The sequence below is a fragment of the Bos taurus genome, chromosome 23 (genome assembly GCF_002263795.3).
Source record: "Bos taurus isolate L1 Dominette 01449 registration number 42190680 breed Hereford chromosome 23, ARS-UCD2.0, whole genome shotgun sequence".
NCBI classification, from domain to species: domain Eukaryota; kingdom Metazoa; phylum Chordata; class Mammalia; order Artiodactyla; family Bovidae; genus Bos; species Bos taurus.
The window spans coordinates 37,722,487-37,746,584 of record NC_037350.1 but is presented as its reverse complement, the minus strand read 5'-3'; the positions used below and the strand labels follow the sequence as shown (position 1 = coordinate 37,746,584).

Below are 24,098 nucleotides of genomic sequence, written 5' to 3'. Positions count from 1 at the left end.
TACTGCGGTTCTATAGAGCTCACTTTCTTCTTCCTACTTCCCCTACAAAAACAGTTCCAACTTCTTATTTTACAAATTTAAAACAATTTAAAAAGCCAGAAGGGGTTAACAATCTCTATCTTCAGCAAAGGAGAGAAGGAATAACAGAGTCATGACACTAAGAGTTAGGCTCCTGGATTAATATGAAAGAATAAGGAGTAAAAAAAAAGAATTTCCGTAAGTCAGGTCAAGAAACGAAGAAACTTGGCACACTGGCTTTCTACCTAAGTTTAAGAGTGAAATGGGAACACTATACAGGCATACCTCTTGATTGCACTTCACGTCTCTGAGCTTCACAGGTAATGTTTTTTTACGAATTGAAGGTTTGTGGCAACCCTGTGTAGTCAGATAATGGTTGGCAATTTTTAGCAATAAGTTATTTTTTAACTGAGGTGTGCATATTGGTTTTTTAGACACAATGCGATTGCACATTTAACAGACTACAGTATAGTGTAAACATAACTTTTGTACGCACTGGGAAATCAAAATGCAATACTCGCTTTATTGCAGTCGTCTGGAATTGAACCCCCAATATCTCCAAGGTCTGCCTGTGTGGGGCATAAGTGGCAACCCTGTGAACTGGAAGAGTACCTAGAGAAAATGACTCAAGGGTGCTCAGAGAGGCTTTGGAATCTTTGTGGGAACAGACATGGCAGACTAAGAACAGTAAACAACACAACAGATATCCACATCTACAAATGCTCAGCCTTAGAAATAGCAAGGTGTCTGATCACCATGGGAGACCCAACTTCCCCGAGTGAGCAAAATTTAGAACAAGTCCCCAAAGGAGTAAATGCTCAGACAAACCTATAGATAATACACAGAGTATTTTTCTGCCCCAGAAAGGCATTCTTCCTCTTTAGGACTCCCAGCATCCCAGGAAGCTCCTGGGGGTATGTTGAGTCCTTATTTTTTTCTCCTTCCAGTTCTATTGAGATGTTATTAACACACAGCACTGTGTAAGTTTCAGGTGTACAGCGTAATGATACGAATGACATACATCACAAAACAATTATCACAGTACATTTGGGGAATATCCATCACCTCTTAGAGATACATAATGAAATAAACAGAAAAAAAAAACCTTTTTTCCTTGTGATGAATCCTACACTCTTAGGATTTACTCAGCGAACAACTTTCATACATAACATACAGCAGTGTTGATTATTGGAGAAGGCAATGGCACCCCACTCCAGTACTCTTGCCTGGAAAATCCCATGGACGGAGGAGCCTGGTAGGCTGCAGTCCATGAGGTCGCTAAGAGTTGGACATGACTGAGCGACTTCACTTTCACTTTTCACTTTCATGCACTGGAAAAGGAAATAGCAACCCACTCCAGTATTCTTGCCTGGAGAATCCCAGGGACGGGGGAGCCTGGCAGGCTGCCGTCTATGGGGTCGTACAGAATCGGACACGACTGAAGCGACTTAGCAGTGGTGTTGATTATATTTAGCATGGTGTACATTTCATCCTGAGTATTTATTTATCTTACAACTGCAAGTGTGTTCCCTTTGACTACCTTCATCCACTCCCCACCTCTGGTAACAACTCTGATCTCTTTTTCTATGAGACTGCTTGTTTGCTTTGGACACATAAATGACCTACAACACTATGTAAGTTTCATTTACACCATAATAATTCCATATTTCTATATATTTCAAAACGATCACAATGAGTCTAGTTACATCACCATACATCAATATTACATAGCTATGACTATATTCGCCTCTCTGTACATTTTATATCTGTACTCACTTATTTTAGAACCGCAAGTTTATATTTGTTAGTTTCCCTCACCTATTACTTTCCCCTCTCCCCACTGGCAACCGCCTGTTTGTTCTCTGTATCTATAACTCTGTTCTGTCTTCTGTTTTAGACTGCACGTATAAGTGACATCAAATAGCATTTGTCTTTCTCTGATTTATTTCACGTAGCATAATACCCTCCAGGTCCACCCATGTCGTCAGAAACAGCAGGATTTCATCCTTTTTGTGGCTGAAAAATATTCTATTGCATTTATATACTATATCTCCTTTATCCATTCATCTATTCACAGGCACTGAGGTTGCTTCTCTATCTTGGCTACTGTAAACAATGCTTCAGAGATAATCGAGGTACCTATATCTTTTTTTCTAACTAGTGTTTTTGTTTTCTTGAGTAAATATCCAGGAGAGGAATTGCTGAATTACATGACAGTTCTATTTTTTCCATTCTTTGAGGAATCTCCGTATTGTTTCCCACCGTGGTTGCACCAGTTTATAGTCCCATCAACAGCACATAAGGGTTCCCTTGTCAGTCCTTGTTATCCTTTTGAAATAGCCATTCCGGCAGGTATGAGGTGGTATCTCACTGTGGTTTTGATTTGCATTCCCCTGGTGAGTAGTGACGTTGAACATCTTGTCGCGTATCTGTTGGCCATCTGTATGTCTTCTTTGGGACAGTGTGCATGCAGACTGCCTGCTCCTTTTCTTTGGCACCCAGACAGGGACATGAACATCTTCACAGGTCACTGCGATGGCTAGCGACATGGTAGTGACTATCATTCCAAAGCCAGATAGATGAATAGATGGAAGAGATGGCATTTTTATTTTTTAATCAGGACAGGAGATCATAATACACATACTGTTCTACAACTTGCTCTTTTCACTCAATATGATGACTATCTTTCAACCTGACCTCATTTTCTCTAATACGTGTATCTAATTTCATAGCTTGAGTATACTATAATTCAATCTAACTATTCTGCTATTGCTTATCATTTAGGGATCTTTCTGTCTTTAAAAGTCCATTGAGAAAAGGCGCTCCTTAAACCACTGACTTGTTTGTCAGCTGATACTAAAACTAGAACCACTGTGGACTGACAGCTGGATAAACAAAGAACGCAGAGCAAGCAGGGAGGGCTATCAGGAAGGAAGGGAGTAGATCCTGATGGCAGGAGTATCATCACCACACCGCCTCTGCTTGAATACTTAAAAACTGCCAGGGACGGGGCACTCATGAACTTCCATGATGACCAATTCTTTTATTGACATAAATCTCATCAATAGGAAATGCTGTGACAAATTGAAGCCTACTTCCCTAAAGTTTCCATCCCTTGAGTTCAATTCTGCTGAGGACACAGCATAATTACATGCATCAAATATCTGAACACTACTACGGGATCCTATCTAAGGCTTTTCTTCTCTAAGTTAAACACCTCTTCTTCCTTCAATAATCCTGTTCCCAGGAACTAGGTTCCAGGGCTCTCACCTTCCTTCAGCTCTTCTTGTTTTCCGAGGTCTCTCTTTTATAAGTAGGTCTCTCTTTTATAAGTCTTTATTGCATTTGGTACAACGTTGCTTCTGTTTAATGTTTTGCTTTTTTGACCACAACGCCCATGGGATCTTGGCTCCCCAACCCAGGATCAAATCTTCATCCCCTGCACTGGAAGGCAAAGTCTTAACCACTGGACCACCAGGGAAGTCCCTCCAATGTCACTCTCAAAAGCTAACACGTAGCATTAAACACTGAGGGGCTTGTGACTCAAGCAGCACAGAGTGAACTGCTGTGACCATCCATCCCTCCACAGCATCACCGGCTATGGACAGGAGAGCCTAACACATCCCCTGGGTCATTTTACCACATGCCACAAGCCAAAGAGTTCAGTTTAGTTGAGTCACTCAGTCATGTCCAACTCTTTGCAACCCCATGGACTACAGCACTCCAGCTTCCCTGTCCATCACCAACTCTCAGAGCTTCTCAGATTCATGTCCATTGCGTCGGTGATGTCATCCAACCATCTCATCCTCTGTCATCCCCTTCTCCTCCTGCCTTCAGTCTTTCCCAGCATCAGGGTCTTTTCCAATGAGTCAGTTCATGGCATCAGGTGGCCAAAGTCAAAGAGGACAGCTACAAAACTTGCTGTGTATTCTAACTCATTCCCAGACTTACCAAATACTCTTTTGAATACTCTCTAATCAGCCCTGCTTTGAGGAGGCACTTGAAGCCCTTAGGCATAAAACACAAGACTGGATAAGAACCCAAAGTTCCTGAGTCCCAATCCTGGCTCTACTGTAGGCCAGCCACGGGACCTAAAACAAGTCACTTACCACATAGGAGGTTGTGTGGCTTAGATAATTCATATGGAGTGCTTAGCACAGTATGCAAGAAGCAATCATTGCAAAAAGCTCAAGAATTCCATGGACAGAGGAGCCTGGCAGGCTACAGTCCATAGGGTCACAGAGAGTCGGACATGACTGAAGCAACTTAGCACACATGCGTAGCTAGGTTAGCACAGAGACCAGAAGTTGAAAGCAGAATTCTTGCCATATGACAGAATAAATATACATGTGGCCCATACCTCCTGAGGAATTAAGCTGTATTTTCCTCTTCTTTGAAGAGATAGAAGTCTTGTCTTTTATATATCTAAGTGGCTGATAATAAGTAAATACCTGAGCTTTGGTGTCTGTTTCAGAAGACAATTGAGTTTTCCTAATATCCCACAGGTACAGCCACACTGCTGGCTGTGAACATACCCAAACTAACTAACCCCGCCTCTTCATTGATAAGAAGTAATGTTTATCAGATAAAGAGTGGTTCCTATGAGAGGTTCTTTCTCACTTCCTGGATACACTAAATTTACTTATATTTCAGCTTGGATCCACTCTTTCCCATTTCACTACAGTCAAAAAAAAAAAGTTTCCCCCACCCCTCCCCTAGCTGTCATCCTTGTCTTTACTCACTGCCTTCTTCTGCCCCATCTTTTCTGTCTTGAAGTACTAAATTTTTTCATCCCCTAGAATCCTCAAAATTGAGTCTTTTCTTACTCATCACCAGATACTAACTGAAAACTCAACTTCCCCTCCAAACACCACCTACACCCACCTCACTTAATCTCAGTGCTGTGACATGAGCACTGAGCATGTATCGTTCCCTCTGAGCTTCAAAAATGTGATGGAAGGGGTGATGGGGAAGTGACAGCAAGCAGCATGCACATAATTGATGAACAGTTTACTAAAATCTTCCCCATGGATCACCCGCCTCATTTGAAATTCAAACCACTCTTAATGTACCTATAATAGCTCATTTTACAAATAAGGGATCAGGCTCAGAAAGCTTAAATAGGTTGGCCAAGGTCATGTGCTCCCGTCAAGTCCGACTCTGCAACTGCCAGGCTCCTCTCTCCATGGAATTTTCCAGGCAAGAATACTTAAGTGGTTTGCCATTCTCTTCTCCAGGGGATCAAAGCCGCATCTCTTACATTGGCAGGTGGATTCTTTACCACTAGCGCCCCCTGGGAAGCCCCAAAAGGTTACACATCTACAAAAGACTGGCTCTAAGTCTAAAACCCAGCTCTTCAAAGTCTACTGCAGCATTGCTCCTACTACAACTGAGCTAGGGTGAGTTCACAGGACAGAAGTCAGAAGGAAACACAAATATCAATTACACAGCCTGGGTCTAAAACGTGGTCGACTTTTTACAGCTTGCCCTCCATAATTCTTTGAGAAGAGTTTTTTGCATGAATTCTTTTGGCTTAAGCAATAGACACTTAGAATGGTTCTGCTGAATGGGCAACTGAGATGCAGAACAGCACTTCCAAGGTCAAAACTTAATGAGGAAATACCCTCAACGAGCGATGGCTAATGCCTGGAGAGTTTCGTTCGGAGGTGGAGGTGGGGGCTTGGGGGAGGGGGGTTCTGCTGTTTTATGTTACAAGACGAGAAATACTTGTCTTACTAAACAATCATTTGTTCATGAAAATCACCTGATGAGGAGCTGGAGGATTCAGGATAAACCAAAGTTCTTTGCGTCTTTACTGAAAGTGACTTAGATGCATGCAATGATGTTAATAAATCTGACTTTAAAGCAAAAGTGAATGTAAAGAACAAACACGTACCAGGGTAACTGTGTGTTTCCTTTTCATTCTTCTGGCTAGAAAATTCTCTAAAACCACACTGGTCCCAGTGTTCACAGACACGGCACAAGTAATGATCCTTGATTAAAAACAAAAAAGGCAGGGACTTCCCTGGTGGTCGAGTGGGTAAGACTCCACAATCCTCATGCACGAGGTGTGAGTTCTACCCCTGGTCATGGAACTAGGTCCCACATGCATGCCCCAACTAAGAAGTCTACACGCTGCAACTAAAGATCCCAGTAAGACCTGGCACAGCCGAAAATAAATAAATATTTTTTAATTAAAAAAATTTTTTTAATTAAATAGCATTATGTTTTAAGTATAAACTATGTTTCAGAACAGCTTTAAAGAAAAATTGCAAAGATAGTACAGAGAGTTCTCCTATAGCCTAACCCTATTTCCTTTATTATTAGCATCTTACATACAAAGGTTTCATGTGCCACAGTTAATGAACCAATATCCATACATTAGTATTAACTGAAGCCTGCTCTGTATTCAGATTTCCTAAGACTTGCCTAATGCTCTTTGTCTGCCCCAGGACACAACACACATTAGTTGTTCTGTCTCCTGAGACTCATCCTGGTTATTAAAATGGTCACACAGCCTTGTGAAGATACTAAAAAACATTGAACTGAACACCTGAAATGGGTGAATTGTAAGGTACAGAATCCCAGATTAGAAAGAGGACATTAGTTGAAAACCTGGTGGAATTCAAAAAGTCTGCAATGTGTTTAACAGTTATCAGTGTTGATGTTTTACTTTTGACAAGGGTACCTAATGAGGAAAATTGGGGAAGGCATATACAAAAACTCTTTGTACTATCATTACAAATTTTCTGTACATTTAAAATTATTCCAAAATAAATTTGGGATTTTTTTTTTTAATTACCATAGAACGTGATCTATTATTATGAAGCAAAGAGCAAACCTTAGACGGTATACCAGTTGCTTCTGGAAATATTGGTGAGACTCTTAGTATTTTCATTCAAGCTAAAGAGAGGATACCTATAAAATGACATGACAAAGGAGTTCTCTGAGGCCATCAAGTTCAAGGCCATCTTCAGGAAATGACATGCATCAGTGGCACACCCCTGATACGGTTACCAAACCAGCATTTTATGGTCCTCCTTGATCACCACCATTCCACAGTCTGCAGCTTTGGCCACCTTTAGTCAACTCTACTCAAGTTCACTTTCTTTTGTTCAGGAACCTTCAATTCAGTTGTCCTTTTAACCGTTTTTCCTGCTCCTTTCTAACTATACCATATCCTCTAGAAACTTTGCAATGGAGAACCAATCTTGATACATATAACTCTAATAAATACTTGGGGGTTGCCAAGCATACAACAGACGGTGTTCCAGTTCTCATTTAAAAAAAGTGGTCAATTTCTAAATCACTTTGACAGCTTACTATTGTCCTTCAGTGTCTCTCGAAGTTTCAAATAGCGAAGGTGCACAGTCATAATTCATTATTGCTCAAGACAGTGAAATTGGGCCCCACCTTGTACTCTGATGAAAAGATTACTTTTAGTTTATAGCCTCCTTTCAGTCTTCTTTTAAATTAAGATAACAAACTAGCCATCAGATAAAGGTATCTATAAAGACACTCTAAATACCTCTATAGAAAGATAAAACACGTAACTCAAGATTTGCAACTAGGTCAAGCTCACTATGAAACTGAGGTAAATGATAACTCAGTAAGGCTCAGACTACAAAACAGCCTTTCATTATATCCTTTTTGTAAACTCCACCCCCAGACCCCAGTCATTAAAAAAAAAAAAAAAACGTAAATTTTTTGTTGTTGTTCTTCCCTCCACAGGGTAGAGAAAGTGGACCTCTGAATACAATTTCAAATCCAATTTGATTTGCTTCCTTTTGAATCTGCAGGCAAGTTAACACTTACTGTTTAGAGATGAATGGGCAATTTTCTTTTGGGATAGAGAAGGGAGGAAAACCAGCTCAACATCCCTAGTAAACAAGAAATAGAAGCTCTTTTTCACACACAATTACACCAGTATGTATTTGTGCTTCAGATTCACTTTTACTTTAAAGTCAGATTTATTAAAATCATCACATGCATCTAAGTCACTTTCAGTAAAGATACAAAGGACTTTTGGTTCACCCCTAATCCTCAGGCTCATCAGGTGATTTTCACGAACGAATAATTGTTTAGTAAGATAAACATTTCTCTCCTCAAACATGTGAACAAGAAATAGAAGCTCTTTTCGAATAAATTACTCTTATTTCCAGAGCAAAGCACACAAACTTCTAAGGCATTCTGACCGGACTCTAACAAGGAGGTGGAAGCAAAGCAATTCCAGAGCCCTGAAGTTCTATTCACTTCAGCCAACACGCGTGGAAATGCGCACACTTCGTTGAAAGAAATAAGAAAGGAACATATACAGGTGCAATTCTTTGAGCTTCATCCACTGAAAAGGAAAAAGAAAAGGGGGTCTTCACCCTCAAGAAGAGTTCCTTTACAATCTGAAACCAAGCCTTCCCTCTACTGTTGAAGATCTTGGAATCACAGAATTTTAGAGCTGCACTGGACTTCAGGAGCATTGTTTCTGGCAGATGGAGAGAGCAGAAATTCTGGAGACGGGCCATGGACCTCACGTCTGAGAGAGGCAGAGCCATTTGAATCCCTGGGCCACAAGGAACAGATGATCCTCAACATCCTCAAGCCTAAGTCCAGAGTGGATCTCTCTCCCTCCCAGCAGAAACTGGAGGCAAACCCCATTCTGCCCCTCCTCCTGAGCTCCACATTCAACCGCCCAACCTGTCCCACTGGAGGGGGTCCTCACTCTACACATTCCTGGGGACCATGCCAAAGTGGAGGACCCCGCCCCGATTCCATCACCCACCCCCAGCAGCGTTTTTCAGCCTTGGCTAAAGGACGAGGTCACTCCTGGAAGCACAGAAACAGAACTCTCAGAAAAGGCAGAAAGGAAGTCGGCATTGCAAGAGCTCCGTAGACACAGATATGAATCAATTCCTAGGAGACGCTGGTTTTTTTTCTTTTTTTTTTTTAAAGAAGAGTGGAGGAACCTACACTCTCGCTTATATCAGAAAAGACAAAAAGATTCCATATACATGGATGTCTCCCCTACCTCTCAAAGGGTGCCACTGGCTGCCAGTGGGGAGGGAATGTGAGCAGCTTCAAACTAGGGGGATGGGGGATAAGTGGGGGATCACCACTGGGACTGACCTTTCATCCTACCCCCCCTTTTCTGCCTTGTGATTCTGACACTAAATACATAAACTACCTAGTCAGAAAACTAATTTCTTAAAATCTGTATTTACACAAAGTAAAAACCCCCCAAAATGAGCTAATCAAACACAAATCATGTTCAATTAAAACAGATAAATATTTAAAATAAGTGAAATTAAATTTTTAGAAAGACAGAGCAACAAATCATGCAGGGGTGGGGATGGGTGGGGGACGTCTTCGGAGGAGACGTCTCAACCCAATGACACTCACAGTTAAACCACTTCGTGACATTTCACAAGATGACTTTTGAATTTAGCAACTTCCTCTAGGCCTTAGCAACTTTATGTTGTATGTACCTCTGCCGACTCTGTTTCAGAAAAGAAGCACAGAATGAGGAATGAGACAAAAGCGAGGGGGGGACAAACCACAGGATTTTTTAATTACTTGTTTGAAATATGAATTTAGAACTGAAGAAAACTTTTCCAGTATAACCCTGCTCTTTTTTTTTTTCAAATGAAACAAGAACCCAAGCTTTGTGTTGTTCTTTTGGTAGATAAGCTGGAGTATGGAATATTTTTAACACTAGGATGGTTGGGAAACCCTCAGCACCAACCCCCTTTCCCACCCCCCAGAAATCCTAGTTCAACACTTAGAGATGCTTTAATGCCGTGTGGACTTTCAAAAACATACTTCAGAGAAGATTAACCACTGACAACAGTTATAAGCAGAGCCCTTCTACTATAAGGAAGTTGGTAAATGATTCACCAAGTACATATTTTTTGGCCAAGTAAAAACCCATTACAAATGGGTTAATGAGTTCATCTTGTGGCACATGGTCATGTAACTGAGCCCTAAGGGATAGTGGTCTTTTAATAAAGCCTATTTTTAACCAGTATAAACTATGTGAAGGTAATTTTCCCATTGATTATTCTCTATCCTTTTGCTTTTCTGGCAAAACTACTAGAAATTGTCATTAATAAGTCTGCAGCAAGTTTTTCCTTTGTCTTATTTACTGAAAGGGTTGACTTACTAAAAATAGAAAGCTTCTAAAAAGTACACAACCAAATACTGTGATCAAATTACACAGACTGAATTCTTAATTTTTTTATAAGTTGCTGCCACAAAAAGATATTTCCAGATTGTATCTGCTTTGATATAATCTTTTCATGAAATTTTTTTTTATGAATGTAATTCAGAGGCCATGCTTCAAAAATACTCGAGAGTACTGGGGTATACTGTACTTTTTGTATAAGTGACTTGACTTCAGACTGGGAAAGGGATTTCTACATATTGTCCACACAAACATGAAACATTCTGACCCCCCCCCAAAAGATGATAATATCTGCATTTATGATATTACTATATCATATAGTAATAGATCTATCTAGGGTAATAGATCTATCAACTTCACACAATGAAAACAGGAATGGAGAATGTTATACTTACACAATCCAAGATTCACATTTCACTATCAGCAACTGGGCTGTTAATTAACTTTCGATCAGAAATTAGGCCTATTCAATCTGAAATGCAGGGTCCAAATAGGAAATAGGTAGGCCTAACCCAGTGGTTAAAGGAACTGGCCCCTTGGTTTCTCATCACTTAGTCATCCATTCCAACGCAAATATGTAAATAAAATTCCACTACAATGGAATCAAGTGTGTTTAGTTTTTACTTCACACGCCTAAGCATACCAAGATGACCACGACTCAGCCTTAGTCACTGCCCACAGAGAAAGTTCATCTTTTCTCAGTGCCTTTGCTCAGTTTCCTCTTCCTGGCATATTCTGCCTGTCCCCCCGGCCCCGTCCCTGCACTTTCGCTCCTGCTTCTAAAGCAGGAACTCCCAGGAAGAACACTCCCCACACACATCATTTCCCAGAAGAGGCCCAGGGGTCCTGAGGCCTGGGCGCACACATTTTCTGTAATAATTAAGCATACTGCATTGTAAGAGTTTACACATGCTTATAAATCTGCCTGCTAGAAGGCACAGGCCCTAGCTCATCTCTGTATCCCTCTTCCAGCCCAATATTTGGTAGCCAGTGTTCAATAAGCAACTACAGAAAGAAGCCTCTCAGAGCGAGGCAGGGCAGAAACACCAAGAAATATCTGAGACACAAGAGGCACCAGGTAAGGAAAGAATGAAATATTGCCATTTGCAGCCACTTGGATGGACCTAGAGTATATCCTACTAAGTGAAGTCAAAGACAAATATTATATAATATCATTTATATGTGGAATCTAAAAAATAATACCAATGAATTTATATACAAAAAAATGAAACAGACTCACATAGAAAACATTTATGGTTACCAATTGGGAAAGGGTGGGGAGGGATAAATTATGCGATTAACAGATACAAACAACTATACATAAAACAGATAAGAAATAAGGATGTACTGTACAATACAGGGAACTATATTCAGTATCTTTTAATAACCTATAATGGAATAGAATCTGAAAAATAGATATAACTGAGTCACTTTGCTGTACAGCTGAAACTAATACAATATTGCAAATCAACTATGAATTTTCTATTTAAAAATGACAGAAACAGACACACAGAACCAATATGCAGACCAGTAGAAACACATATTGTTGTTCAGTCGCTCAGTCACGTCCCACTCTTTGCGACCCCATGGACTGCAGCATGCCAGGCTTCTTTGTCCTTCATTATCTCCTGGCGTTTGCTCAAACTCACGTCCATTGAGTTGATGATGCCATCCAACCATTTCATCCTCTGTTGCCTCCTTCTTCTCCTGCCCTCAATCTTTCCCCGCATCAGGGTCTTTTCCAATGAACTGGCTCTTAGCATCAGGCGGCCAAAGTATTGGAGCTTCAGTTTAGCATCAGTCCTCCAAATGAACATTCAGGGTGGTTGATTTCCTTTAGATATGCATATACAAAGTCAATAAACATAACTCTTTGGATTACTGTCATAATCCTTCCCCCCGCAAAAGAGGTACATGTGATATGGAGAGAGTGCTGTGGAGAAACAAAGAAAATAAAAGGGGGGTCATTTGGCCCTGGGGGAGGGGGAGTCTATAAGGGAAGAGGGGAGAGCAAGGCCAGGGTCACAGAGAGCAGACAGGAGGGGATGAAACAGGAAATGAGCATCAGGATGAGGGCTACTGCCTGCGAGAGGGGAAGTGTGAACAGAAGCTGGAAGGTGTAAAAGACACAGGGGATCTGAGCCACAGGAAAGCACTGTCTGCTGCGCTGACTATACAGAACCCAGGAAAGCATGCTGGCATGTAAGGAAGTGACTACAGCAAAGCCTGCAGAGGCCCAGGTTCAAGTCCTGCCTCTGCCCTCGCCCAGCCCTAGGGCTGCAGGCAAGTTACTGAAGACGGGTGAGTGCTTAGTCGCTTCAGTCATGTCTGATTCTTTGCGACGCTATGAACTGTAGCCCGCCAGGCTCCTCTGTCCACGGGATCCACGGGATTCTCCAGGCAAGAATACTCGAGTGGGATGCCATTTCTTTCTCCAGGGGATCTTCCTGACCCAGGGATCGAACCTGCGTCTCCTGCATTGCAGGTAGATTCTTTTCCATTGAGCCACTGGGGAAGTCCCACTGAAGACCTGTAAGCCTGTTTAAGCATCCAGCATGTGGAGTTGCTGGTGTCTTTAGGGCAGACAGGTAAACTGAGGCCAAGTCAAGAAGAAACACATCTTGTTCCATGACAGGCAGGCAGAAGCTCCAGGACCCACCAGGCCTCTGCCTTAAATTCCAGAAAGCATATGGCCACACCCCCCTTCAACGGTGGTCAAATCAGGCCACCGGACTGTGACACCAGCCAGCACTGGCCATTCCTGCCAGTACCCCCTGGACCTACCCGAGTCCCTTAGGATAGAGTCGTCATTCCTCCCACACACAGGGCTGGACTAAGGAACATTGCCCAACGCCACCCACCCTGTCCTCTTTATTATATGGAATTTGGGGTTTATAATATAGTCTTTCCCTCAATACATCTCACCGTTTTATTATGCTCACGCTAAGTCAATTCAGTCATGTCCAGCTCTTTGTGACTCCATGGACTGTATCCCGCCAGGCTCCTCCAACCATGGGATTCTCCAGGCAACAGTACTGGAGTGGGTTGCCATGCCCTCCTCCAGGGGATCTTCCTGACCCAAGGAGCGAACCTGCGTCTCTTGCATTGCAGGCGGATTCTTCGCCGCTGAGCCTCTGGTTATTTTAAAAGCCGCCTTTCATCTCCCAAAAGCAATCTCTTCAGAACCACAAAGGCTCTTTCCACTCTCTTTGTGAGCAGCTCCAAGAAAGACTGCAAGGCTTAGGGTCAGTTGCTGGCCATGGCCTTACCAGGCCCCTGGGCCCCCAGGGGGCACTTTCCCTGCCCTGCCGAGCAACCTGCCTCTCATCCCCAGCCTCCTGTAGGGTGTGCACACTTGCAGCTATGGACTTCTTCCTCCGCTTCCATGATTCATGTTCCCACCACTGACCTCCCTCCCACTTTTGACCTCTGCTCCGCTCCGGAAACCTCAGAGTCTTCCCAGCTCCTTCCCTCAGCTCTCGGCCTGGTGGGAGAGCTGTCTGCCCCCAGTGTCTGCTTTCCCATTTTACTACCACATGGGCAAGGAGAGAGAAGAAAGTCACTGCTTGTCCAGACTCCCCCAGTGCTGCTCTGGACCATTTTTCTTCCACCACCATCCCCTGTCATTTAGCAATACACTTGCAGACTAAAAGCCCTAAGTGTGTGTAAAATCAGCCAATCATGTGAAAGTAATACCTCTGCCCTTATTTATTAGCCTGAATAGAAAGAACTCTAAAATGGCCTTTTTTAAGAAAGCATTTGAGTGCATTTTGTTTGGTCTTGTATTCATGAAGTGTTCTGTTGTTGTTCAGTCACTAAGTCGTGTCCAACTCTTCCTGACCCCATGGACTGCAGCACGCCAGGCTCCCCTGTCCCTCACTATCTCCCGGAGTTTGCCCAAGTTCATGTCCATTGAATCAGTGATGCCATCCAACTATCTCATCCTCTGTCATCCCCTTCTCCTCCTGCCCAATCTTTCCCAGAATCAGGGTTTTTTCCAGTGAGTCAGCTCTTCACATCAGGTGGCCAAAATATTAGAGCTACAGCATCAGTCCATCCAATGAGTATCCAGGGTTGATTTTTCTTAGGATTGACTGGTTTGATCTCCTTCCCGTCCAAGGGACAATCAAGAGTGTTCTCCAGCACCACAGTTTGAAAGCATCAATTCTTAAAGTGTTTAATTAGCACCAATTATGAACTGGACCCCTAGGATGGGGCTGTTGGAGGGAACGGGGGTGGCAGCCACCAAAAAAACACAGCAGGTATGTTCTGCTCCCCTCATCAGGCTCAGCTGCTGCCTCTTTCTATAAAGGGGGTAGGAGAGCTCCTAACACCCTTCGAGAGAGGCACCATCCTTCCAGCCAGGAAGTACCTCCCCTCCAGACCCAAGTCTGGCTCCTCCTAACCCTGGGTAGGATGCACCCTGCAGAGCAGCTGGCCGAGAGCCTGAGAGCAGAGCTGGTCATGCCCTCTCTGGTCTCTCCTAGTTGTCAGCATCCACCAACCTCCACATTCCTGGAGAGCTTAGGTACCACGCCTCACATCCCCGGGCACCTGGGGAGCTTCAGTGTTTAGGAGGACAATTCCTCAAACCCCCCTAGTTCCTGGGCTTGCTAAACTGAATCAATTTCCATTCCTTCTCCCAGGGAAGCTTTGTTAGGGATCTTCAACTTGAATACCCCGGCGCCTGGCTCTCTCACTTCCCCAGCACCTGCTCCTCAAAGTCCCTCCAATCTCCTAATGTTTCCCTTCTCACTGTCACCACCTCTAGCTACTTGTCAGCATCTCTCAACACCCTTACTTCTTAACGTCTCAACGACTTTCCCTTCCAACTGTCTATTTCACTTTTGCTCTGAGAAGGCGCTGCTGAAAGAGAAAAATCACAGACTGGCACAAATCCTAACACTTTTGACTTTCAGTTGGGTTGATTATACCCAGCAACCCATTCAACTGACCCCAGGCAGCTCCTTCTCTGCTCCCCTATAAAGACCACCTGAAACATCCGCTCATCCTCAAAACCCCGGCTTCACTTCCATCCCTTCATCCCTCAGCCATGACCTCCCACCCCACTTCACAAGATGAAAATCCTTTCACATTAAACCCTTCAACGCTTTCCCTTTGATGTGAGCAGTGCCTCTAAACTTCTGTTGTCAGGAGAATCACCTGGGCAGCCCCTTCACTCGGACAGGTATTTGGACTCACTAGGCCTGAATCGACTCCCAGAAGCATACATGGCAGTAGATTCGGATGCTGGTCCATCCACCAGATTGGAGGAAAATCAGTCTAGGACATGGATCTCAAACTCCAGCCCTCGGGCCAAATCCAGCCCCTGCCTGTTTTTGTGTGGCCTGCATGTTAACTATGTGTTTTTACATTTTTTTAAGGGTTGTAAAAAAAAAAAAATCAAAAGAGGAGAATTTTGGACTTTCCCTTGTGGCACAGCAGATAAAAATCCACTTGTCAATGCAGGGGACACAGGTTTGATTCCCTGGTCTGGGAAGATTCCACATCCCACGGAACAACTATGCCCATGCAATTCAACTACTGAACCTGTGCTCAGGAGTCCAGAACCACACCTACTGAGCCTGTGGGCTGCAACTGCTGAAGCCCAAATGCCCTCGAGCCCAGCTCCACAAGAGAAATCACAGCAGTGAGAAGCCCCCACACCATGACGAAGAGTAGCCCCCAACTAGAGAAAAGCATACAGGAAGCAACGAACACCCAACATGGCGAAAAATAAGTTTTTTTTTTTTTAAAAAAAAGAAGGGAATGCCACAACCCATGTAAATTACATAAAATTCAAATTCCAGTGCCCATAAATAAAGCTTCAGGAGAACACAGCCAGGCCCAGTGATTTACATACTGTCTACGGCTGCTCTGAAGTGACAAAGGCACAGTGACGTGGATGCCACAGACTGCCTGCAAAGCTGAAGATGTTTGCTGTCCGGTCCTTTATATAAAAAGCTTGCCGCCCCCTGGTCCGCAGGATGAAGTGCAGACACCTCACCAGAGCCTTCCAGCTTCTCTGTGATGTAACCCCCGCCCCCCTCCCCAACCTACGGTCCCACAGTCTTCACAAGCGCAGCCGCACCGCCACTTCAGTGGGCTCAGCGCCTCAAATGAAGTGCAGTTTCACACTTCCCCGTTTCTGTACGTGCTGTTCTTTCTACCCACCTTGCCACACAAACACTTCTTCGTCCTTCCAAGACCCAATTCATGTTCCTCCCCACCCGTGAGATGCTCTCTGACAACCAAACCTCACCCGACTCCCCACTGCACTAAACTCATTTGTATCCCAATTATCTGTACACAGCAGTGATTCTCAAACTTCTTGCTCCCAGCACCACCAGGAGGGCTCATGAGACCACCCTCTGGCTGGGTCTGCCCTGCAGAGCGGTGGACGGGGTGCCAAGCAGAGAGAATGGACATTTCTAACAAGTTTCAAGGCTGATGCTGCTGGCCCAGGCACTGCACAGAAGCAACACCAGTTGACTTCTGTGTACCCCTCCCCAATCGCTAGTGAGTTTTTTGAGGAAGGGCCCAATTTTATTCACTTTTGAATCATCCCAGCCTCACTTGGTTCCAAGAATTCCTGGAATACGGCAGAAACTCAAGATTTGCTATCTGTGGTCTAACCTCATGAGCTTCCTCCTGGGAGTCAATGATTTTCACTCTCGGACAATGAAAGGGAAATTGAGTGGGGAGAGGAGATCTGGCCTTGCAGGAACCAGTGAGGCCAAAGAAATAAATGAAAGTGGCTCTCTGCAGGACCGACGTTTTCTGGCCTGCCAAATGCATCCTGAGATGGGGTCAAGCCCTAGGGTGGAGAGCAGATGGTTCAAATCAGAAACCCAAGGGTACAGCCTGGAGGCACCACCAACAGGGGCGATGTTCAGTGGCAGGCCCTCTTCCCACAAAGGCCCATCCACTGTCCACTTGAAAAACAAGATTCTCTATATCAACATCTGATCACATACACCATTAGCATGGGCCTATACTGTTACTAATGATAAACATTTGTTGAGTACTTACTACTTGTTTGGGCTTCTCCTGTGGCTCAGCTGGTAAAGAATCCGCCTGCAATGTGGGAGACCTGGGTTCAATCCCTGGTTTGGAAAAATCCCCTGGAGACGGGAACGGCAACCCACTCCAGTATTCTGGCCTGGAGAATTCCATGGACTGTATAGTCCCTGGGGTCGCAAAGAGTCGGACACGACTGAGCGACGTTCACTTTCACTTATTACTTGTTTAGAATACAAAGGGAAATAAAACCTGACCCTCAAGAAAACTTTAGTTTGAAACTCAGCACACAAATGTAGAAGGACAGCTAACAAAATAAAGTAACATTTACTAAGTGTCAAATACAAATGGTGTCAAAGGTAAACAGTAAATTCTACAGGAGTCCAAAGTGTCCTGTGGCTTTCCCATCTCCATTCCACTAAGGTACCACGTGTAAACCTCAATCCTAAAGGAAATCAACCCTGAATGTGCATTGAAAGGACTGATGCTGAAGCGCCAATACTTTGGCCACCTGATGCAAAGAGCTGACTCACTGGAAAAGATCCTGATGCTGGAAAGATTGAAGGCAGGAGGAGAAGGGCAACAGAGGATGAGATGGTTGGATCTCACCCACTCAATGGACATGAGTTTGAGCAAACTCTAGGAGATAGTGAAGGCCAGGGAAGCCTGGCGTGCTACAGTCCATGGATCGCAAAGAGTCGGACATAACTGAGTGACTGAACAACAGCAAACCTCTATTAGCACCTACACCGGTTCATCAGGACATAGTACTTGTATATTAATATTTATGTGGGTCTTTTGTCTCCTTTATAAGTGTATAAACTCTTCTAGGACAGAAACCTTTTTTTCTTAATCCTTATATTACTACAACCTGACCAAGTCCCTGGCATTACAAGTGTGAAATAAATATTTAATAATGACTGTGGAATGTGAGTTAAGCCTTTAACCAAGGGCAAGGCTTATATAAGACAAGAATTGAGGGTTGGGCTTTCCACAGACAGGCAAAGGAACCAACCAGGTGACTGAAAACTCCAGGCAGGTAGAGAAACTTTATGGTCAGAGGCTTCAGGGTCAGACTCTTTGCTACCCCATGACTGTAACCCGCCAGGCTCCTCTGTCCGTGGAATTTCCCAGGCAAGAATACTGAATGGGTAGTCATTCCCTTCTCCAGGGGATCCTCCCAACCCAGGGATTGAACCTGGTCTCCTGCCCTGCAGGCAGATTCTTTACCATCTGAGCCACCAGAGACACGGGTAGGAGCATCATACCCGCATATCACCATGAGTTGAGAAGGCCAGGCCTTGAGAGCTAGTCTTCACTAGCCTTTTAAACTGTAATACAAGCCTATAGGAAGAGGCCTAAACCTTGACAGCTTTAACCTCGGAAATCACTTCCTAGATTCTTATCTCCTGGTCTATTTTTCCTTTGCCCCTTTTTTCTGCTGATGTCAATTAGGGGGAAAAACTGAAATCCAGACAAAGAATCCTAATTTAATAATGAATTGATACTTTATGCAAATACAGACAAATTTGGGGGGTTTCAGTTGGTAAAAACATAAGTCTTGGCACTCAGAGTTCCCCAAATTGCAAAGTCCTTAAAGCCAGGAATTCCTCCTCTTGCACAGCTCCTCGGATATGATCAAGTGACACACACATTAGGAATGTCAGCATTCTGGTAGCTGAGTCCATTTAGGACTAGTTGAGTCCTAGTCCATTCGAAGGCTGGGACAGTTTAAAGATGGATCTTGTCATAGCCCACAACCTAAACAGAGTGGAGAGGGCATGAACAGATGATTTAAACAGAAAAGCAAATAAGAAACAGAAAAGCTCCCTGCCCAAGCTCCACATCTGCTCAACAGAAAGGAACTCATTCTAGAAACACAGTTTTCAACAAACTCATGTGTGAGGCACCTGTGAAGGCCCCTACATCCTCCATTTCCTATACTCTGGATCTGGACTGCTAGGCTCCAAGTCTCTAATTAAATAAGATGATTTTGCATTTAACCTCTTTCAGAGGAGTCCAGGCTAGTCAAAGTCCCCAGAAGCTAAAACTAGAGACTTTTCCTGAGTGTAGTTGCAACGCACATGGGCTCCCCCGAGGAGCTAACAGAACAGATAAATGAAAGAATCGGATGAAAAACAGAGCTCTTCACTCACATAGCAGAATGCTCAGCAGATATCTCAGGTGTTGCAAATAATAAACGACTTGACCCAGGGAGACCTAGAAGCCAAAGACATTCTCACAAGTGCAATCAATTCAGAAATTAACAAACACAAGTGAAATGCTAAAACATTAAGGAGAGGATTCACTGCCGCCTTTAAATGGTATATGAGGCACTACTTGGGCAACTTGAGATATGTTTTATCATTCTTGGCAAATTGCAGGCCAATAAGAAGGTACTCTTTAATGGGCCAGGAGCAAATGTATATCAAGGACTGGGCTCTTAGCCTAGGACTGTCCTCCAGAGCTGGCTCCACATTTCTCGTCCCCTTTCTGTGGCCCAGGAGAAGCCCCTCAGACCACTTCACCTAGGTGCTCTAGGCCAGCCACCCACCAGGGGCCATGGCAAGAGATGCAAAGGTCAGGGGATGGGGAGCAGAAGGGCCAAGTTCTCTGCTTCGCCCCTGCATCCAGCAACAGGACTTTCTCCCTTTTCCCCTTCAGCGCCCAGTCTTGGTACATGAACATCCTTTATTGGCTCCTATAGTGCCACCCACAACTCTTAAGTAATTCAGGGAAGTTTCTTCATTATAAGCCATTGAGTTGAATTGTCTCCTGCCAGGCCCCTGCCTGATACAAGGACCGTAGGGCACTTTACATCTATATAAAATGTCTCAACTCCCAGAGGTAGGTCCTTTGCCATCTCCCACATTACACGTGAGGACCCTAAGGCTCCAGGTTGGTAGAATACCAGCTGACGGTCACAAAGGAAGATTTCTGGCAGACCAGGAATTACCCGCAAGTCAGTCTAACATCTAAAAGGCCCTTGAAAGTGTGAGGGAGAAAAACACATCAAGCTTCCAAACCCTCAAGCCACAGTTTCGCCTCAAACCACATTGTTTATGGTTTGGGATTCTCCCTCGGCCTAAATAAGCCAGCTGGGGTACTGCCCTTTATGGGTATCTTCCACCAAGAGTCACTGTGATTGGACCCAACTGAAGGGCAGTAGGGCTCCCTAAGATCTAAGAGATCACAGGTGTGCCTTCCTTGTCTATAAGCCCACATTTTTCCTTCAGTGTACCCCCAAATCCCTCCCCTCTCAGTCTTTTGTTCTTTCTTATAAATTAAAACCAGGATTCCTTTGCCAGAAATCCAGGAGACTCAAGATGAGAGTGGAGGCAGTTACAGGGCACTTAATAACATCCATCCTAGGTACCTCTTAGCCATCAATCTCCAGGATCTATTAACAATCTCTCTTTCCATACAAAAAAAAACACCCTCCCTGGATTCCTCTATTCTCTAGTTGTGCTGTTCTGCTGCAAATGGAAAGTGCAATTAAATTGTGATGGAGGGTAGAGGGGTTAAGTATGAAACAAACTCCCCAGAAAGGAAATTCGGCTCTGAGTTAGATTTCATTTCAGGGCTAGAGAATTTGCTGCTATTGCTGCCTTTGCAGGTCCCTGGCAGTCACTACATCCTCACTACAAGAACAGGCACTGGCAGCTGGAAAAAAACCCTCCTGACCTTCGGGATTTCACAACTGATGAGAAGGCAACTGTCAGATCAGGTGGAGTTCTGAATCAAAGCCTCAAAGGGGGCCAGGTAGAGGGTGGCTCGGAAAACAGTCTGAGTAAAGCAAACATCCAGCTCTCACTTCCTCATTGCTGAAGGAATGGGAGTGGGAAGTGCAGCAGGTATGCTCTTGTGTGAAGGAAAGAATTTTTAAAGTTCACTAGGCAACAGGTGACTTCCCCAGTGGCTCAGACGGGAAAGCATCTGTCTACAATGCGGGAGACCAGGGTTCGATCCCTGGGTTGGGAAGATCCCCTGGAGAAGGAAATGGCAATCCACTCCAGGACTACTGCCTGGAAAATCCCATGGGCAGAGGAGCCTGGTAGGCTACAGTCCATGGGGTCGCAGAGTCGGACACAACTGAGCGACTTCACTACTATTCACTACTACGGAACAGGCAGAGGAAGAAAACTGGGTGAAAACTCAGCAGGAAACAGGAGTATGCAGGCCCTCCTCCAGGACGCCTTACTCAATTCCATTTAAATAACATACAGCTGACCCTTCAACCACACAGGTGTTCATCTGCCTATAATTTACAGACAGCCTCTTGAATCCTCCGTTCCTAGACTGCAGAGTTAAGCAGCTTCAGTACTGGTACAGCGCTGTAGTACTTACTATTGAAAAATATCCACATATAAGTGAATCCATGCAATTCAAATTTGTCTTATTCAAGGGTCAACTGTGTATTTACTGGCTCACTACTAAACACAGGGCAGATCTAGCCTGTAGCATCTAGAGAGACCAAAAAACTGGGTTAAGAGCCTCAACGCTTAGAAAAATTTCTTACCTGGAATTACTGTTTGTTGCTATTTTCAGTTTCCGTCCAAACACCTGCAGCAGCCTCTCTCTTCTTCCAATAACCTGTCCTACTAGGGAGCCTGGACCCTCGAGGACGGACTGACTGAATAAACCACAACCCTCGGAAAACCACAGCATCCTGTGTCCCTCCTCCCTTGCGGATGGAGATCGCACGGCCCAAAATAACTGTCAACCCGATTTTCCAAGCCTCGCTGCCCGAAAAACCCGGGTCTCTCATCCCCAAACGGTAGACTACTGCTTAGACATCACTCAGGCTTACTTTCTAAGTAGGCTCAACTAACTTAAAAATAATGAAGACTTGAGTGCAATGACAGAAGGAACACGATTTCATTTATCAGAAGGCTTTAGAACTGGCTTACAGGAAAGGAGGCAACCCCAAACTTCAAACAAGACCAAAAAAAAAAAAAAGTTTATTCGAACCTGCTGTGCAGGGTATACACATACTTACAGGAGAAAAACATCAACTCAAACAAACAAAACTCCACCTGTCTAGTCTGAAGCAGGGAAATCTGCTTGGGGGCGGGGACGGGAGGTAGATAACATCCCCCTCCCCGCTTCCCCCGGCTTCCCTCCCGCTCCGGCTCGGGGAGGGTGCCTGCGCTCACGCCCCAGCCGCGGCCTGGCCGCCCGCCCGCAGTTACCTGGTCCAGCGGGATGCCCAGGAGCTCGCTGAGCGGGTGCAGACAGGTGGAGCCCGTGGTGCGGTAGGCTCCGCTGCCATCCTGCATCTTCGGGAGGAGCCGCCCCCAGCCCCGGCCCCCGGCTCGGCGTCCTCCTGCCCGAGTGCGCGCGGGCGGCCGTCCCGAGGGTAGCGCGCGGCCGCCAGGCTCCGGGACACCGAGCTGCGAGCCGGAGGACGAGACGCGGCGCAAAGTCTCGGGGCGCAAAACTTGGCGTTCTGCGCTGCGGCTACGGGCGCGGTAGGAGGGCCGCGGCCCAGCGCGCTCGGCTTCCCGCTCCCCTCCTCTCGCCGCTCATTGGCCCGGCCGCCCGGGACGGCCCGGGAGGCGGGGGGAGGGAGGGTTGAGTGGGGACCAGAGCCCGGCCCCCCGAGCGCCACCCGGCCCGCCCTGCCCGGGCCGCGCGGGGCGGGAGAGGCTGCCACGGGCGCCGCCGCCTTGCCCCGCGCCCGGCGTTGCGCAGCCCCGGGCGGGGGTGGGGCGGGAGGAGCCAATGCTCTTCCTTCTCCGGAGTTCCCCGTCCTCTCCCCGCCACCCGAAAACGACCTCCTCCAGGGTCACCCAGGCGGGCGCCTAGAACTCGGGAGCACCCTGGCCACACCCTGTTTTGGTTCCGCCGCAGTCTCAGCACCCCCGCCCTCCCGGTTCCCTCTCGGGTGAAGGTTTCCTGTGCTTTCCCCGCGGCCAAGAGTTCATCTGCCGGGGGCTGGAAACCCAAGGACACCCCGATGCTCCCAGCCAGCGCCCCATCACCCACCCCTTAAGGGGAGAGTTTCCTACACCCTGGGTTTGTGTCGCAGAAGCTCAGAAACTGGGACTGCTAGCTTCTGACCTTGGATGTCCGGCCCCCCGCGGACTGTAAATTCTTTTCACTCCTGTAAGAAACGATGCTACTGCGATACTGTGTACTCTCTGATCACTGTTTTGCCAGCACCGGTTCTAAAAAGGGGTTACCTGGCCCCCTTTGTCCCCAGAAGTGTATCACTGGTGCTTGGGAAACTTTTTCAGTTGATACAGAGATTTTGAGAATCATAAAAGTCTTGCTCTTTCCAGGAACTGCTGTAATGCTTGCTGGACTTTCAGGAAAGCAGTGTTGAAATCAAATGGGTAGGAAAAAAAAAAAAGTTGGTGTCAATCCCCAGGCTTCACCAGGTAACCAAGCTCAATACTTTGCATTAGCAGTTTACCTGGGAACGGGCACTGAGCCACCCAGCCAAGGATTAGTTGGTGGAGAGACCAACCAAACAGGGGGGCAGTCCCTCTAGAGCAGAACTAACTGTCCTCCATGTGACCCTCAACTTCAAATCCAACTGAAGGCCTGTCAGACACTCCTAACACCTTTCCCTCCAAGGCTCAGCCTCACCCTGGCCTTCTGGAAGAGTTTCATCACCAAAAAGCTGCACAGAATTTTAGATGGTCAGGCCAGAGTTTCTCAACTCTTGTCCTCTGTTGAGGAGGAAAAAACATGTCCCAACCACCGCTCCTGGTCCCCATGAAGATTTTATAGGCGGCCACTATCACCACGCTCCTTCACTCACGCAGTGCACACACACAAACACACAGGCATACGCTTGAGGATCAATGAGGCTGTGTGTATGCGTGTTAAGTCGCTTCAGTCGTATCCAACTCTTTGCAACCCTATGGACTATAGCCCA

General features: G+C 45.4%; 1 protein-coding gene and 1 long non-coding RNA gene across 6 annotated transcripts in view; both read right to left on the bottom strand.

Annotated features, from left to right (window-relative positions):
• Positions 1 to 22,692, bottom strand: part of MBOAT1 (membrane bound O-acyltransferase domain containing 1) — a 110,819-nt gene extending 88,127 nt beyond the window's left edge. For 3 of the 5 annotated variants that reach the window (XM_024983699.2, XM_024983700.2, XM_024983702.2), the window contains exon 1: positions 22,405 to 22,690. In XM_024983699.2, coding sequence (XP_024839467.1) covers positions 22,405 to 22,491 — 87 coding nt within the window. In that variant the 5' untranslated portion in view covers positions 22,492 to 22,690. Of the gene's footprint in view, positions 1 to 9,411; positions 9,509 to 22,404 lie in introns of all 5 variants that reach the window. The other 2 variants (XM_059880422.1, NM_001192857.1) reach the window with 2 other exon arrangements.
• On the bottom strand, positions 18,683 to 22,394 carry LOC132343640 (uncharacterized). The gene is made up of 2 exons (XR_009492570.1): positions 19,369 to 22,394; positions 18,683 to 18,973 (listed from the first exon to the last, which is right to left on the bottom strand). It is a non-coding gene; the product is annotated as an uncharacterized lncRNA (long non-coding RNA).
• Positions 22,693 to 24,098: the final 1,406 nt, after the last annotated feature.